General features: G+C 40.6%; 1 protein-coding gene across 1 annotated transcript in view; it reads right to left on the reverse strand.

Annotated features, from left to right (window-relative positions):
• Positions 1-11,305, reverse strand: part of LOC109919668 (deleted in malignant brain tumors 1 protein-like) — a 56,738-nt gene extending 45,433 nt beyond the window's left edge. The window contains exon 1 of the mRNA XM_048618503.1: positions 11,119-11,305. Within this exon, the coding sequence (XP_048474460.1) occupies positions 11,119-11,305 (187 nt within the window). The remainder of the gene's footprint in view (positions 1-11,118) is intronic.
• Positions 11,306-17,586: the final 6,281 nt, after the last annotated feature.

A 17,586-nucleotide genomic window follows, 5' to 3' on the forward strand; every position in this document is an offset into this window, starting at 1 on the left:
AGTTATTCTCCTCCCCTTGATGTATTTGTAAATATCTTGAGATTCTCTCTAATCTGGTCTGCCAGCATTTCTCATTATCTCTCTTTGCTCTCGTAATTACTTTCTTGAGTTCCGCTCCACTTCGGAGAATCCTTTAGGGCCCAGTAGTTTTGCTTCCTGCGTATTTGTTATAAGGCTCTCTTTTCCTTTTTATCCTGTCCTGATCCAGCTGTTTATCTGTAATGGCCCAGTTTCTATTTCACTAGATGGGATTGTCGCTTTATGGACTGATGAATTCATTATTGCTTAATTTGGAAGCGATCTATCACTCTGAAACTGCCGACACTCGTCAGGAAAGCATATCAGCAGCACGGATATTTCTACATGTTCAATGACGTAAATCATCCTTGAGCTCTTCATTCCTTGCAATCGTTGGGTCAATATGCAAGTGATTTACAAGTTGGCTGTGTGTTTGGAGGTGTTTGGTTAGTTTCGCAGTGTTTGGTTATTTCATGAACAAAAACGTCAGCATATAATTATGATGTCAGTTTCATCCCCAAGTGCTACTACAGAGTCACAGAGTCAGTTCATTCATTGTGTCAGTTTCTATGAGTTAAGCTCGAGTTTTCCATATTTGGTAACATTTAGAGTCATAGAGTTATGCAGCACGGAAACAAACCCTTCAGTCGAACAATCCGTGCCGACCAGATGTCCTAAACTGATCTAGTCCCATTTGCCAGCATTTGGCCGATGTCCTTCTGAATACTTCTTATTCATGTACCCATCAATACACATTCTGAGTGTTGTAATTGTACGCCTCCACCACCTCCTCTTGCAGCTTGTTCCATAGACGCACCACCCCTGCATGAAAATGTTGCCCCTCAAGTCCTTTTTCAATCTTTCCTCTCTCACCGTAAACCTGTGCATTATGGTTTTGGACACCCTTACCCTGGGAAAAACACCTTCGCTATTCACCCTGTCCGTGCCTCACGTGATTTTATAAACATGCATGTGGTCACCCTTCAGCTTTCGATCCTCAAGGGGAAAAAGTCCCAGCCTTATCAGCTCTCCCTATTGCTCAGTCCGTTGAATTCCAGCAATATCATTATACAATTTTTCTGAACCCTTTCAAGTTTGACAATATCTTTCCTATAGCAAGGAGAACAGAATTGAACACAGTACCCTAAAAGTAGCCTCACCAATATCCTGTACAGCTGCAACATGATGTCCCAACTCCGATACTTAGTGCACTGACCAATGAAGGCAGTGTGCCAAACTCCTTTTTCACCGCCTTGTCTACATGCGACTCCACGTTGAAGGAACCATGAACTTGCACCCTAGGTCTCTCTTTGGCAACACTCCCCAAGACGCTACCATTAACTGGCTTGCCTTACTAAAATGCAACATCTCAAATTTATGGTAATTAAACTCCATCTGCCACTCCTCGGCCCATTGGCAATTTGGTCAATGCCCCGGTGTATTCTGAGATAGCCTTTCTAAGCGTCCACGACACCACAATTTAATTTGTTTCTTTGGATTCAATCATTGATCAAAATGTCATACACTCAGAAATAAATCTGCTTTATTCATAGCATGAGTATCACAAATACATTGAATTACTAATCACCAAATTAAGTTCGTTGGGAAAAACAACAGTTAATTCACTCTTTCCGACTGGAATCCAAATTCTCCATTCAATACCTTTGTTTTCTGACCGTTAATTGAACTCGAGTTTGTCATGAAAATTACATTATTTGGCGTTCGCAGGACGCCAGAATTCCCTAACCCAATGGGCCCACATGTAGGCCGTTCATGAATTAAACATTCTCAAGATTAGAAAGGAACAGTTTGAAATGTGGGTGTTTCCATTGGGTCTAATTTGTTTTCGTGGAGACCTGAAACCTTTCTCATTCTAATGCTGAATTCGGCACTCTGTTGGGAACGATTTTTAACCATCTTACCTCATCCTGAATCAGCATTTATACATAATGACTTCAGCACTGGGTAGCTGGCCATTGACTTGGGTGACCAGAAAAAATTGTGTCACTGGTCTGATCGCGTGTTTTTTTCAGGCTTCTTGATCCTGATTTCAAATTGTGGGCGATGGGAACAGAATCGGTGTTTAGTTCTCGATTTAATTGATTAATATTGGCTAATTCATTATTATTTATCGAGTTCTTATTTGTTTAATCAATATGGATGTTTTCATCGAATTCTGATCTCTTCTGTATCCCTGATTTCCTCCGGACAAGCGTTGCTGCCAGACTCATCAATTGGTTAGTCTGAAATTACATCCCTAAACCTCATCGCCTCGATGTGTCTCCTTCTTTAGATCGCTTCTTCAAACTTACGCCTGACTAAATTTTTAGCGACGTACCCAGTTGTCTTTTATCCATTTCTGACTTCATTGTTCCTTCTGAAGCACTATGGCGTGCTTAGGTGTGTTAAAGACACTATTTAAATGCAATTTGCTTCCTGGATACAGAATCTAATTTGACTGCAGTATCACTTGCTTCGAGCAGTCCTTCGTTTCGTTGAAGCTAACTCAACAGCTAATTGGTGAACACGGTTGACCATGTACGTTACTTTCGATCATTAGAGTTAGGTAAGTGAAGGAGCTAATGGATAAAATTTGTTCTTGTTGTACGGTTCCGTTATAGCTAACTTGGGGTCAATTTGATAGTATTGGATTGGTTTGTGGTAAACTGCCTCAGTTAATTATTACCTGTCCAGTTTGCAGGCGTGGCAGTAGCTTGAGGATTCTGGATCATGGCACATGTAAAAGATCATTTTCTGGGTATTCGCAAGTGTGGAATTAGTTGGCGTTCAATCAATGTCCGTACTTTTAGTCTTAAAATGTTACCGGAAGTAAAACACACGAGATTGGAACAAGCTAATGATGCTCATTTGAATAGCCATGAGGGGGGCGAATAGCCTCCCCGTTCCGCCATAATAATGCTGTGAGACTGTGATTCACGACTAACTGTGTAACGTTGAATGAATATGCGAGATCAGACCACGTAGCTATAAGTGGAGAATTGGTGATCAGTTGCTAACTTTCTGACTGTTGTTTTATGCGGAAGGCATCCCACCGTTTTGCCAATTTTGAGCTTCTTGCGTTCCACTTTGTGTTTCTGTGTGCTATTTCATAAGGTGTTCAGTCAATTTGATGTCGAACGGGCTCGTTTTTAGATGCTGTAGGCCATTTGCAATCAAAATGTAAATTTCAGACGATTATATTCACATCAGTCAGTTTTAGGTTTACTGCTCGAGCACATGGATCCTACCTGAGTTTGAGATGTTGATTTGATGAGGACTTGAACTCTGTTAGAAGCTGTTACTAGTTGAACTCCAGCCTGAGTTAGTGTTGATTAGTCTGTACAGGATGCCACATTGATTATAAATGTTACACGCGATTCTCTGGTTCTTGACAGAAGCTGAGATCAGTTTGAAATGAAGAGTTATTTAAGACCGTATTAAACTGGCATTCTCAATGAAAGTGGCGTTGTCTGTGATTTCTGGCGCTCTGTTGTGGAGCTTTGTTTTCCGTTAGATCAGATTTGGTTGAGTAACGGAAAGCTATTTAGCTACCCCTTAAGGAACTCTATTAGAAATAGATTATTCGTTTTGAAAGACTATTCAGTCTTAGGAGAGCGACAGTGTTGCATTAAGTAATTTTCGTCTGTTTTTGATTGTGAATGAGAGGCATTGTTCTCTTGGTTTCAGATATGAGTTAACATGGGGACATGCGCCAGATTTGGAGATGAGTGAGGTACTGAGGAAGATCAAGTCCTGAGTCAGTTTGAGCAGCTGAGTGTTTTTATTCATTGCTCATTCAGCTTTGCGTCTCCTTAATGAACTGGATTGTTTCTTCAATGAGATGACATTCTGGATTCTCACGAGATTACAAAGTAAGAGATTGAGACTTTTGAAATCAATGGATCAATGTGGAGGAACTCAAATGATCCTTTGCTAAATGGATCTCGATCTTCTTAGGTGGAAGTTGGTGATTGAACAGACGGACAGAAATAGCAAATCGAGAATAACATTATGTGTCTGGTATTGAGCTAAATTCACCAATCAAAATACATAATTCGATGTATCCGTAATGGGAGAGGTTTCTCAACCTTTAATTGTCGATCAAAATATTAATATAACTGTGTACCTGGAAAGATACTTACAGCCAAATGCAACAGCATAAGTTTTAACTCCCAAATGAAGTTATATTAATTGTTATTCGAACCATGTAGCACACAGCCAGTTATTCACGATTCAGTATTGTGTGTATCCTCAGGGAGAAACAGAAATCAGTGTAAGATAGAAAATATAACACTTCTTGTCTCTCTGTCAGTATTCACGGTGACAGTTTAGAAATTATTTCAGATCCACAGACATTGCAAAATACAACCACGATATTTGTAGGTACTCCTCAGTTCCAGGGTCTACAAGATGCACTCGACATTGCTACGCTGTGTACCGTAATTAAGGCATAAAATACTAGAATACCTTAGGAACTGAATCATCCCAGTACTGGTCATAAAGGTTGAATCATTATTAACCATTATATTCAAAAAGTGAAGAAGGGTTAGACCAGGAAATTACAGGCCAGTCTAACCTGGGTGCTGCAGATGTAATTAGAAAGAATTCTGCAGGATAGAATATATCCACACTGGAGATAGATTGATTAATCTGGGATAGTATGCAGGGATGTGTTAAGGGAAGGTGATATTTGACAAATGTAATCATCTTTTTGAAGAGATAACCCAGAGTGTTGATGGGTCATGCGCTTTTTGAGGTCTGCCTGGAATTTAGCAAAGCTAAAGGTCCTTTAGCATCAGGTCCTTCATGGCAGACTGGTCAAGAAAATAAGAGCCTATGGGATCCAACGAAACGGGGCACATTGGATGCAAAATTAACTGAGAGGCAGGAAGCAGAAAATGAAGGTAAAGGGATGTTTCTTTGAATGGAAGTCAATTTCGAGTGGGATTCTGCAAGGCTCAGTACTAGGGCCCTATCTGTTTGTTGTGTACAGAATGATATGGACTTAACCGTAAATGGATATTATCAAGAAGTTTGCGGATCACAAGAAAATTGGTCGGGTGGTAATTCGTGAGGAGGATAGCTGTAAACCTCAGGATGATATCAAAGGACCAATTAGGTAGACAGAGCAATTGCAAATGGAATTCAGCCCAGTGAAGTAAGGGGATAATGTGGTTGGGAGGGCTATAATAGAATGGGACGACACTATAAAGGAAGGACCCTGGAAAGTACTGAAAATCAGATGGATCTTGGTGTGAATATCCACATATCCTGAAGGTAACAGAGCGGATGGATCACGTGGTTAAGAAGACATGTGGGATACTTGCTTTTGTTGGCTGATGTATAGAATATAAGAGCAAGGAGTTATGATGGAAGTGCAGAAAGTCCTTTTCAGGCCACAACTGGACTACTGCAAGTAGTTATGGCCAGCATATTATAGGAAAGGTGTGGCTGTCACTGGGCGTAGTGGAGATTTACTGGGATGCTACCTGGGCTGGAGTTTCTGAGGTATGGGGAAAGATTGGATAGGCTGGTGTTCTCTTCTTTTGAACAGTGAAGGTTGAAAGGACAGCTGATAGAAATGCATGAATTTACTCAGGACATAGATATAGTAGACAGAAAAGCTTTCCCCAATTCATAGAAGGGCTAATAAATTAATAAATTAAATACATTAAAATTTGGAGGCAGATGTGTTATAGGAGAGCTGATTTTTTTTTCACCAGAGGGTGGTAAGAGGGTAAAACGCACTGTCCACAAGAGGATGCTTGAGTTACAAGCTCAGGAGCTACATAGATATTTACTTGCATTGCAGTTGCCTCCAAGACATCGGGTCAAGATGTAGAAAATGGAATTAACATTATCAGACCTTTGTTGACTGGCAGGCATGATGGGTTAATGGCCTTCTTCTTTGTCTGAGTCAAGGGACAGATTGAAATCATTGTCTCCAATGGACAAATCATTAATAATCAGACTGGTACAGGCAGAAATCGAGGGCAGAAATATCTTGGTCATGGATTGTTTCTGAGCAGCCTTCCGCACTGATGGAAACTTTGCCCACTGAGTGGTTCCACAAATCATCATGAAGATTTTTAAATGTTCAGAGTTCAAGGGCAAGTGGCTGCTCTGAGATAGAACTTTCCTCGGGATGAGCTGCTGGAGATTCACGGTTGACCACAATACCACACCTTGTCTAGGTATCTGAGGCCCAAGGACAATGATATGTCTATTATTGGGCTCTTTGGTGTTGTATGCTGTTGGTGCATATCCTAGTATGGTCTTGAGAATTTGTTCACATCAGAATCTGCCCCTTAATGAGGCACTTGATGGAGTCAGATTAGTTTGTGCCAGTACTGCAGATGGAATCCATACTGAAATCTCCATCCCAGAAACACCATCCATATTCTTTTCTTTTCAATGTACCCCAAAGATAAGCTTAAATTTGCTCTTCTCTGGTCCAACAAATAGGAGATAATGGCAGGCATACATGTAACTCCCCAAGGTTTCGACAAGATGTTTCATGATGAAGCAGTTTATCCATGACTGTCTTTACATTATGAAGACTATATCGAGATTGTTCATGTTAACTGAGCTCTTTGGGAATGTTTGAATACTTGAGAGTTTTGAACGTGGTTTTCTTGCGCATTGTATATTCAGCATTGCCATGCATGTGTAATATCTCACACAGCATACTGACTTGGAGTGTTTTTAAGAAAGCACATTGAGGTCCACTGTGATGGCATTAATATTTGACATTTTCTATTAGGTAGAATTTAGCCTACTAGTAAATCAGTCCTACTGTGGTTGTATCGTGGATGCTGGAGAGGGACTAGGCTATGTATATCATGTAATGTAACTGTGTTGCGAGAAATCTTCAGTTCCTCTTTTCATTAACAAATGCAACAACTCGAACAAATGGATATTTGACCACATACTTCAAATCTTCCTTAAACTCATCCAGAATAAGGACATAAATGCAAATGTTTGTACAATAGCTCAGGAACTGAAGCATGTAACCCATTTCTCTTAAAAACCTCGGGAGATATATTGGCTTATATCCCAACCAATACATCCGACTCCATATGGAATAAAGCAATTGCACAAACCATAGCGACATGAAATTCAGTGATATAGCAAACAGCAAAGTGGTGTACTTCCTTTGGCTCTCCATCTCAGTGTCACTGGGAGTCTCCTCAATACTGTGCCCTTCGGGACTCACTGATTCTTTGTCGGTCAGCAGATTGTGCCTGACAGTTAAAGCATTGAGTAACAAAATCAAAACAAATGGGATCCCTGGTGTTACAATATGATGAAACATTTCAATTACAGCCCACACCAATGAATCAGTTGCCGCATCCCTTAAAGCACAAAACAAGGGCACATTTCTAAACTGATACTGATTCGTTAACATAAAAAACCACATGGTGTTCTTCAAACAGAAGACCACTGTCATTGTTCCTAGAATAACCATTACAGTTTTATCAGTGCAATACTTAGCTTTCAGTTTCTGCCAAACGATGCTCACGAATTGATCAAAGATAAAAACAACTGTGAACCAGACTGAACAGTCTGTGGCTGCATAAAGCATGATGGCATGGACATTACACAAAGGTATGGAGTTCATGAAAAAGAACTGTTGCTCATAACGTGTAGGAATCTGCCGTAGTATCAAATCGATGAAAATTACCAGTAGATCTGCTCCTGTAATTGCCATCAGATATTGAGTGATATGTTTGGAGAGACCGCACTTTTCACGATACAGGATCACAATTGTCAGTACATTGGCTGTTGAAAAGGAAGATGGAGAGAAAATATGCATCAGGCTTGGAGGAAAATCAGGTAACTTGATTAATTAACATAACATTTTCACTTTTCTTGCTGTATTCAGTGTTGGAAATCAACATATTTATCCATCGCAGAGCTTATTATTTGACACAGTTAAAGTTGTAAAAACATAAAAATCTGAAAAAGTATGGCATTAAACTTTCCAAATCGTGGAATCATAATAAATAAATCTCCCTGTAGATGTTTCATATATCTGTAAGCATGGACATAGTCCCTAAATTCCTTTGGAAACAATTGTATGGTCTCTGGATTTCTCTTTAATCAATGTTTCTGGGTCACCTTGTAGACATGAACAAGTAATATAAATATCAATATTGTTATTGATTCAGCCTGTAAAAAAAACACAGGACCATTGTTCATTACTCCCAAAAGACCAGTGTGACTGTTTCTGTAGCTCTCAGTGCAAATATTGGTATTGGATTGGAATTGCCTGCAGCACTTACTAAATGGTGATAAACTGGGAAATGCAAATGAACATTAAGATTTGGAAGACTAAGCCCGGAAATCACAAACAAAGTAAGACCGGTACAGAAGGCAATTAAAAGGTGACTCCATATTTGCCTTCATTTGATGCCTGAAATACAAAGAATCTAAATTAAATTCAATCTCGAGTATTACATTCATTTTGGTCTTAAAGATTCTTGCAAACTGTTCTGACAGTATTGAGGAAAAGCTTGCATAGACTGGGTTTGCATTCTGTGATAAAGAAGATTAAAAGCGGTTCAAAATGAGTCATTTAAGATGGCCAAAGGAATAGTATGATCAAAAAGTCCACATGAATGAGACATAGCCCCGAATATTGAATTTTAAAGTTATCATCAGAAACTTCACACGAACAGTGTTCGAGTTTTTAAAATTATGTCGCATGATGCATGCATCATTGGCTAAGCCGACAATTTATTGTCCATTTCAAATCGACATGGGGGAAATCATAGTGAGCAACATTCTTGACTGGTTCCAGTCTATGTGAAAAAATTCACACTCAGCTCTGTAAGGAAAGGAGTTCCTATTGTTTGACCCAATATCAGTGAAGGAACAGTGATGTATTTACAAGTGAGGATGGTATGCAGTTTAGAGGGAAACATGTAGGTGCTGCCCTTGACTTTGTGGGTGTAGAGAGGTTGTGGGTTTGGAAGGTACCTCAGTGAGCTACTACAGTGCATCTTGCAGACTGTGCTACTGTGTGTCAGTTGAACGGAGTGAATTTTGAAAGTGCCAGATGGAGTGGTAATCAGGTGGGCTGCTTTATTAGGGACGTGCTGAGAGCTTTTGGAGTATTGTTGGAACTGCGTTTTTCCAGGCAAGTTAAGAGTATTCCATCACACTCTTGCCTTCTAGGTGGTAGCCACAAGAAGTGAGGTATTTGTTGCAAAATTCACAGACTCTGACCTGTAGTGTAGCCATTGACTGTCAAAGAAACGTGTTTCAATTTTATCTTGTTAGATATAGCCACCGTCTCGCTCTTACGTGATTTTACTGTTATTTAGTGCTTATCAACAGAAGGCTGGATATTGTACAGGTCTTGCTGCAATTGGACATTACTTTCTTCAGTATCTTCCAAGTCGTAATGTGCTCAACATTGTATGATGATTACTGCACATACACCCTCTGACATTTTGATGGATGGGAGTTGGGGGTGGGGGAGTAAATAATGAAGTAACTGAAGATGTTTGAACCTAAAACCGTGCCCTATGGATTTCCTGAACAATTATCCTGAATTAAGATCATTGCCACCCCCAAACCACAGCCTCTGTGCTGGGTATGACCCTAACCAGTGAATAGAATTCTCCTGATTCCCATTGATTCTAGTTTTGCTGGGGTTTCTTGATCATATACATGGTCACATGCTGCCTTGATGTTAAGGTACTCGCACTGAGTACCAAGATCTCTCTTGGGTGAAGCTCTTGTTAGTCATTGAGGCCTACAGCACAGAAAAAGGCCCTTCAGCCCATCTTGTCTATGATGGTAAAAGAGCAGTGATTCCAATTCCATTTCCCAGCAAGTGGTATCAAGCATTGTGTGCCTTGGCATTGCAAATGCACATCTAAATGCTTCTTAAATGTTACGAGTGTTTGCGCCTCTATCAAATTCACAGGCATTGAGTTCCAGATTCCCACCACCCTCTGGATGAAAAAAGTTATTATTTCTCATATCCCCTCCAAACCTTCTGCACCTTACATTAAATTTATGCCCCAATCAATTATCCTCCAACAAGGGGAATGGTTTCTTCCTGCCCATGCTTATGTCCATGTTTGAACCAAGGCTCAGATTAGAACAGAACTTGAACGACCGTGAAGGAACTGAAAATTGGCACCAGTGAACATCTTAATTCCTAATTAAGTGTTGCATTCTGACGTTATTATTGACACTTTATACCACTTTTCTGACAGCAGACCGCAGACTCGTAAGGTGGACTTAACCACTTAAACTTGGTTTATTCAAGTTGGACTTGTCCTGTACTTTGTCAAGTGCTTCTGCATTCCTTGTTTTATGAATAGTTGCCTTGGTCCATAAACAAGTGCACACAATCTCAACATTCGAGGTTTGCAGACCTTCCAACAGCAGCCTTTCCAGCGACTGCTGAAGCAGGGCTGTGATCTCAACGTTTTTCTATCCTTTATTTCAATGCGACCTGCACGTTCCTGGTGAAGACAGCATTTACTTTGCACGACGAAGTGCCCTGCTGACGGTGGTCGTGAGTAGCCTTCTTGAAAAGTGCAGTCTTCAGGGCGTAGGAACACTCGCGGTGCTGCTAGAACTGCAGTTCCAGGAATTCCGAACCAGCCACAGTGAAGGACAGGCAGATAGTTTCAAGTCAGGATCGTTCATCTCCTCATCTTGGATTCATTTTAATACTTCTCACATCACGGGGCTGCCCTGTAATCCAGTTTTCCTTCTTATCAGTGTCTTTTAAACGCATTTCCCATATCAAAGAAATCTGAGATCGGTAGGACACCTCCAAATACGTATTTATACATTTTTGCAGCGACCCTTCTGACTACAAATCCCTGCATATATTCTCCGTCAATGTATCTCATTTCAAAGGATACCACTGAGATGTGTCCGGGGTGAAACACTAATCAGACGTTTCCCTTTAATCCGGCTATTAGCAAACAAAAATATGTTTAAACATGTTTCACGGAATGAATTGCGGTTAACCAAAAAGCCCTAGCATCCTTGTTCATGAATTTATAAATGACGAACGATAAAACAGCAGAGCAAAGTTTATAGAATTAAGATCAGCTTATAGAGACTTACCAATGACACCAATGACAGCGAGGAGAGGATAGTAAACCCGTTCTATGTTGTAGAAAGCCACGAGTGTCCGAAAATCCGTTGAGACTTGATGGCGAAAATGCATTGCTGTACTATTCCATTCTGCTGCACTCAGATTCTGCTCAACTTTTGTGAGATTCGAATTGACTAATGGCAGCGTCTGATTCATGTTTTTCCTCACCGAAGCGCGGTTAATCCACGTTAGCTTCCCGTCCCACAATAAAGAATTTGGTATCGAGTATTGTAGGAGCCTCTTATATACAAGGGCATGAATCTATCCGTGGCACTCACCCACCAACCTCATTTTGACGAAGACATGCCGAGATATCTCTAACGTTGCAACACTTATTCAATCCAATGGAACCGCAGCAAACAAATTGCAACGAAGTAACAACTGACGTAATGTCAGAAACACTTCAGTTATTGTCACAATCTCAGGAACATGACCAAATACCGACACTCTCGGGCATCTTGCAAATCCTGACTGTTCGGTAGAGACCTATGTGATTAACAAAACTCACTCCGAAATCCGGGCCAATACTAAAATTCTCACCCAGCAAACATATTGTACATACTGATCCTAACAGTAGGACAACTGGATGTGACGACTAGCTCTGGACATGAACAACCTCCAATGAGACACGAAGTACCCTCTGCGGCTGGTGATAATATAGATACAATTGGTGGATCTTCCTAAATTAAGCATCCCAAGGCTAATTCCATAAAAGTAGACATTCACAGATTGTCCCAAGCATCGTGGCGTACGGCGTGCCAGGAGAATGCCTTTAAAGGACTGATCGACTCAGGGCATAACCATTATGTTTGATACATACTAAGTATCCGCCAACCTTAACAGTACACCGCCCCCCACCCCCCTCCAACTGTGCACCCATGGATGTTGACCATAAACTACGAGTTCCACATATATAAATGCTGGGACACTATGATCTGTGTACGTATGGTACTCCCGTGCGCTGAGCTACACGCACACGCAAGGAAAATGAACTTCTCGATATCCAGACCAGCGACAATTCCGCTCAGATCCTCGGTATCCAGTTGATGCAAGGAAGGTCCCAGTAATCGCGTGTGATACACGATTGAACTCGTTAAACATCCTACATTCCAGTGATTTCCTTCTAAATATTTCCCATTCTCAAAATGGTTCTGAGAATCCAGAAACTTCCCGTGTAATCGGCCCCATTATCCCAAGTGTACTTTGTAATATTTAAATATGATATCCCAACGATGTCCTGCAGAAGATTTCACTATCAACTATCCCGTGATATATCTTATATTTGCATGTCCTCCCAAAACATGTCTCGGATCTGACAGCCCAGCGACACCACCGGATTACTATCATACTTCAGGGAGCACATATAATACTCGACACTCTCTGTTAATTCATCTTCCATGAATGGAAAGCAATTTTCCCTCGGATCCCTTTGACTCTGTAGCATACCATTGGGCTTCCCTGTAACACAGCCTACCTGTCATAGACTCATCTTAAAACTTCTCACAGCAGAGAAGTTCCTTTCAGATAACAGCGTCTGGAAACATTTCTTCTATTCCATAAGAGTCTGTCATTAAATTTCACGCCAGGCAGTAATATTCTTTGCATTCGGCATCTCCATTTAAAAAAAAATCTGTCAAGGATAACGAGCAAAGATATAAATCAGCAAACCAAAGAGTTTGACAATTGTTGACGTAATCTACATCCCATTTTGCTGCTGTCAGTATGTCCTTTAACTGTTACAGAGGCTCACCAGTTCATCCGTCGGGCCTTCCATCAGCCTTGAAGTATCTTTCGAGTTATTTTCTGGAGTTCAATCTCTTCGCCCAACGGATTTCTTTTGTAAACCATTAGATCAGGCGGGAACATTCACCACAGCCCGGAGTCGGTCTTGACCTTCATAACCGATTGAACGTTAATTTCACAAATGGGCCGGGAAGTTTTATACAGACATGGTAACATGTTCTCCACCTTGGAAATGGGAAGCAGAAAGAGACAGAGAAAGGGAAAAATACTACACCAACTGTGTGTGAATTAGATGGCCCAAATTACGATTCTGTCTTTTCTCTTTCGGATCAGATCCGATCGGTTGTGGTGTCGTGAACACTAGCGCCACTTAGGAAGCTTGTACTGTTGACATCGGGAGTTTGTATCAGCAAACAGTCAGACAAGGTTATATGTGACAGAGAGCAAAGGGACAGTGCGGCATGTGCCAGGGACTGACTGGATAGTACACCGTGTGATCCAGCGACGTTGAACACCCCAAACGTGGCAAACAAAAACGAAGGCCCAGTTCAGGTGTAAGAAGAGAATGCTGGTCATTGTCAAATGGCAAAACGTCAATTATGGAAAGAGTTGAGGCCCTTCGATCAGAACTGGAAACTTATGTGGCAGATGTTAATGAATCCCACAGAGAGGGGAAGATGACGAAGAGGAGAATGACAAAAAAACAAGATGTAAGATTCGGTCCACGCCAAGAGAGATTAAAAGAGTTTGACGGTGCCGGACGGTAGGAGATGACTATGGGACATGTAGAGGAATAACGGCTTCGTCAAGAGCAGGTGTAATACAACAGAATTCAAAGGGTCCAAAACATATGTAGACTTTGCAGTATGTACCAGGAGATGGCTGGCTGGTGAGTGGAAGCTTGTGCAAGGGTTTATGGTGTCAAGTGGCCTGATTCCACAAGCTAAGTATTCTACACATACAAACACACGGATACAAACATACACACACAATCATATACACACAGACACAAAGTGGCAAACACACAAGCACGCAATCATACACAAACGTATACACACACGCTATCATACACACACAAGCACATGCAAACATACACACAAACACAAACATATACAACCATACACAATATGCCCACAAACACACAGATTGATATATGGCTGCAGTGTTTGTGTAGGAATGGTTGAAACAATTAATGTTGATGGCTCGTGTTCATGATGGAAAGCAGGCTTGATGGTCTGGCTGGATATTTTCTGTCCACCAATTTCATATGTTCTTGACACTTCATTTGAATTGGATGGTCAGGGTAAGTATAGATACCTTTACCCATAGAGTGTAACATGATTGACAGGCGGAGCCGAGAACGAGGGAACAATCGGCAGTCCCACATCCAAAATACAATATTATTTCCTGAGGGTCTAGAGACTGGGCCGTCATCGACCATGGATCCGCACAACAGTTGACATCGAAAAAATAAGACTACCCTGCTTCTAGTAAATGTCTCTGCGCTTTCTTGTTCGTCATAATAATGTCTACTGCAGGGAGTCTAATTCGCTTTTGGTGCAATATTTGGGTAAGGATGTAAACTGTTGAGTGAAAGTCATTCCCTGTCCTCATTGTTCAGTGCCTGTTATTAACAGCTGCATAATTAACAGACTGAGAGGGTCTTTCTTTTCTCTCTCTGCCCATACGTGTTGTGGCAGATTTTCAAAGCAATGTGGAGAGTTTCATACGGTTTCACATTCCGTACTGTGTAAGTACATGTTTCAAGAAACGTTGATCCTTATAGTGTGGAAGGAAGTAGTTCAGTTCCTCTTATCAAGACTTTTTCTTTCCAAGAGCAGTCCACATGAGGATCCACATCTTCCACCCACATTCCCAAAAATCCTACAAATTAGATTTCTTCAAATAATTGCATGCCTCACTGCGTTCGAGAAAGATGTTTTGAATTTCGAACTATTGAAAAAAAATGAAATGTCACTTGGAATGTTGTATTGTTAGAACCGTCGTGAAAGTTTAGTCATTTTTGTTTCATTCTCTTATCAATTTCGGTTTGGAACTGTGAACTCAGAGCCGCGAGCCTGCTTTAATTTTCTTTTCTTTCCTGCAGGTTATATAATTTCGATTTAAAAGTCAAGTGAATCTGCCTCCACTGTACTGTCAGATGTTGCATTCCAGATCCGAACCACACATTTGATATAAAAAAATGACTTTCCTCATGTCATGTTTAGTTCTTTTTCGATTTGCTTTTCTGGCATCCACAATACCGGCAGTAGATAATGCTCTTCCACAGTGGAGAGAGGGTGTGGCGTTTTGAAAATTGGTGCATTGCATTGACCTACATTGCCAAGAAGAGCAAATGCACATTGTGGATGCTTCCTGTAATCTTTTGATAGAACCATTGCAACAGTTTGTAGGAATATCACTATATCATGGTGAGTACATTGGCGGGACAGAGCTCTTATGTGTAGGAAAGGGATAAGTTGAAATTGTTATTTTAATTTGTATAACTTGAAATATCTTCATTTAGACCTGGTACTAAAAAGTCAAGGATGTGGTCAGATGCTTTTAAAAACTGGAGTTATCTCAGATGGAAACCAAACACTACCTGGTTTACATTCAAAGGGTACATGGAGCCTTGAATTTCTTATCGTATCATGACAAATTTAATTGTGTCACAGATCTTTGATGAAGGAACCAATCACAACATATCTGCTTCAAAGATCATTGGATCTGACTACGTATAAACATAGTCTCTGAGGGATGGACAGTTCAGACAAATAAAATGACATGATATTGCATTCTGATGGTAGGAGATGCTCAGGACTTCATAATTTAATCAGAGTACCAATCAATGCAAAGGTTTATTTCATTGTATTCATAAATTTGTCCCTGAATTTAGTTTTCAGGTGTTTTTAAAAATTTCTTCTTTTGTGGGATGTAGGCGTTGCTGGCTGGTTAGCATTTCTTGCCCATCCTTTGAGAATGTGGTGGTGAGCTGCCTTCTTGAACTGCTGCAGCCCACCTGCTGTTGGTTGACCCACAATGCCAATATGGATGGAATTTCAGGAATTTGACCCAACAACAATGAAGGAATGGCAATATATTTCCAAGTCAGGCAGGATATTTCCAAGTCAGGATGGTGAGTGACTTGGAGAGGAACTTAAAAGTAGTGGTTTTCCCATGCATCTGCTGCCTTTGTTCTTCTAGATGTAAGTGTTTTGGGTTTGGAAGGTGCTGCCTGAGAATCCTTGGTGATTTTCTGCAGTGTATCTTGTAGACAGTACACACTGCTGCTGAGCATCGGTTGTGGAGAGAGAGGATGCTTGTGGATGTAGTGCCAATCTAGACAGGCTTCATTGTTCTGGATGGTGTGAAGTTTCTTGAGTGTTGTTAGAGCTGTACACATCCAGGCATGTGATGAGTCCGGTTGAATTTCTGTTCAATGGTAACCCCCAGGATGTTGATAGTAGGGAATTCAGTGATGGAATTCAAGGGATGGTAGTTATATGGTCTCTTATTGGTGATGGTCATAGCCTGGCATCTAGGTGGCGCGAATGTTATTTGATACTTGTCAGCCCAAGCCTGGGTATCAGTATAAATCCAAGTATTTGTGCAACAACTCAACGCAGTCGGGTCACTGGACCCGAAACTTTAATTGTGATTTCCTCCACAGATGTTACCAAAATTGCTGAGCTTTTACAACAATTTCTGTTTGTGATTCTGATTTCCAGCATCCGCAGTTTTTTTTTAGTTTTTATAAAGATTTTTACATTTGCTTTCCTTCTGCATTACATTGAGGCCTAATCTATGTATACTGATCACTTTTTGTACTTTATATCATCTAAAATGGTTAAGATGCATTCACATAGCGTATTTAACAGAATGAAATATCCAAATACGCTTCAGATATTTGTTATCCAACTAACTATGATACTGAACCAATGAGAAGGTTTTCAGACAGGTGATTGAAAGCTTGGTTGAGGAGTTTGGTTTTAAGGAACATCTTGAAGGAAAAACAGAGTTGGAGAGATGTAGGGAGGGATTCTCTGATACAGGTTGCAGAAGGCATATTTGCCAATGGTTGAGCAATGGAATTCAGGGGAATATTTCAGGCTATGTTTGGAGGAATGCTGAGAGCTAAGACAGTTTCAGACAATGGAAATTTACAGAGACAGGGAAGGGTGCAGGTGGTGGAATAATTTGTAAACAAATATGAACATTTTAGAATTGGGATGTTGTTGGAGGGGGAGTTTTGTTAGTCACTAAGCACGGGTGCTGGGAGGTGAATGGGACTTGGTGCAAATTAGAATGTAGGTAGTTGAAACTCCATGAGAAATGATTTTGGAGCTGAAATGCACAAGCAATCAGGCAGTTAAATTAGCCTAACATCCACATACAAACTGGTACATGTGCAAGCCTGTTGGGAGCAGAAGCAAAGAACAGATAGAAAGTACACAGCATAGCATATTACATCATATTATTAGTGGCTAATGATACATTCTATTAAAGTCTTAGTGCGGAATGAGTCCACAGATGTGAAATTGCACTTGCTAAAGAAATTTAAAGATTTGCTGCCGAAATCCCTGAAGGAATTGGATCCATAACTACTAAATATTAGTAAAAATTATAGGCAGGAGCTGATTGGTAATTTGCAATTTAAGACAATGCCAGAACAATTTCAGATTAGATATTCT

The sequence above is a fragment of the Rhincodon typus genome, chromosome 40 (genome assembly GCF_021869965.1).
Source record: "Rhincodon typus isolate 14 chromosome 40, sRhiTyp1.1, whole genome shotgun sequence".
Taxonomy (NCBI): domain Eukaryota; kingdom Metazoa; phylum Chordata; class Chondrichthyes; order Orectolobiformes; family Rhincodontidae; genus Rhincodon; species Rhincodon typus.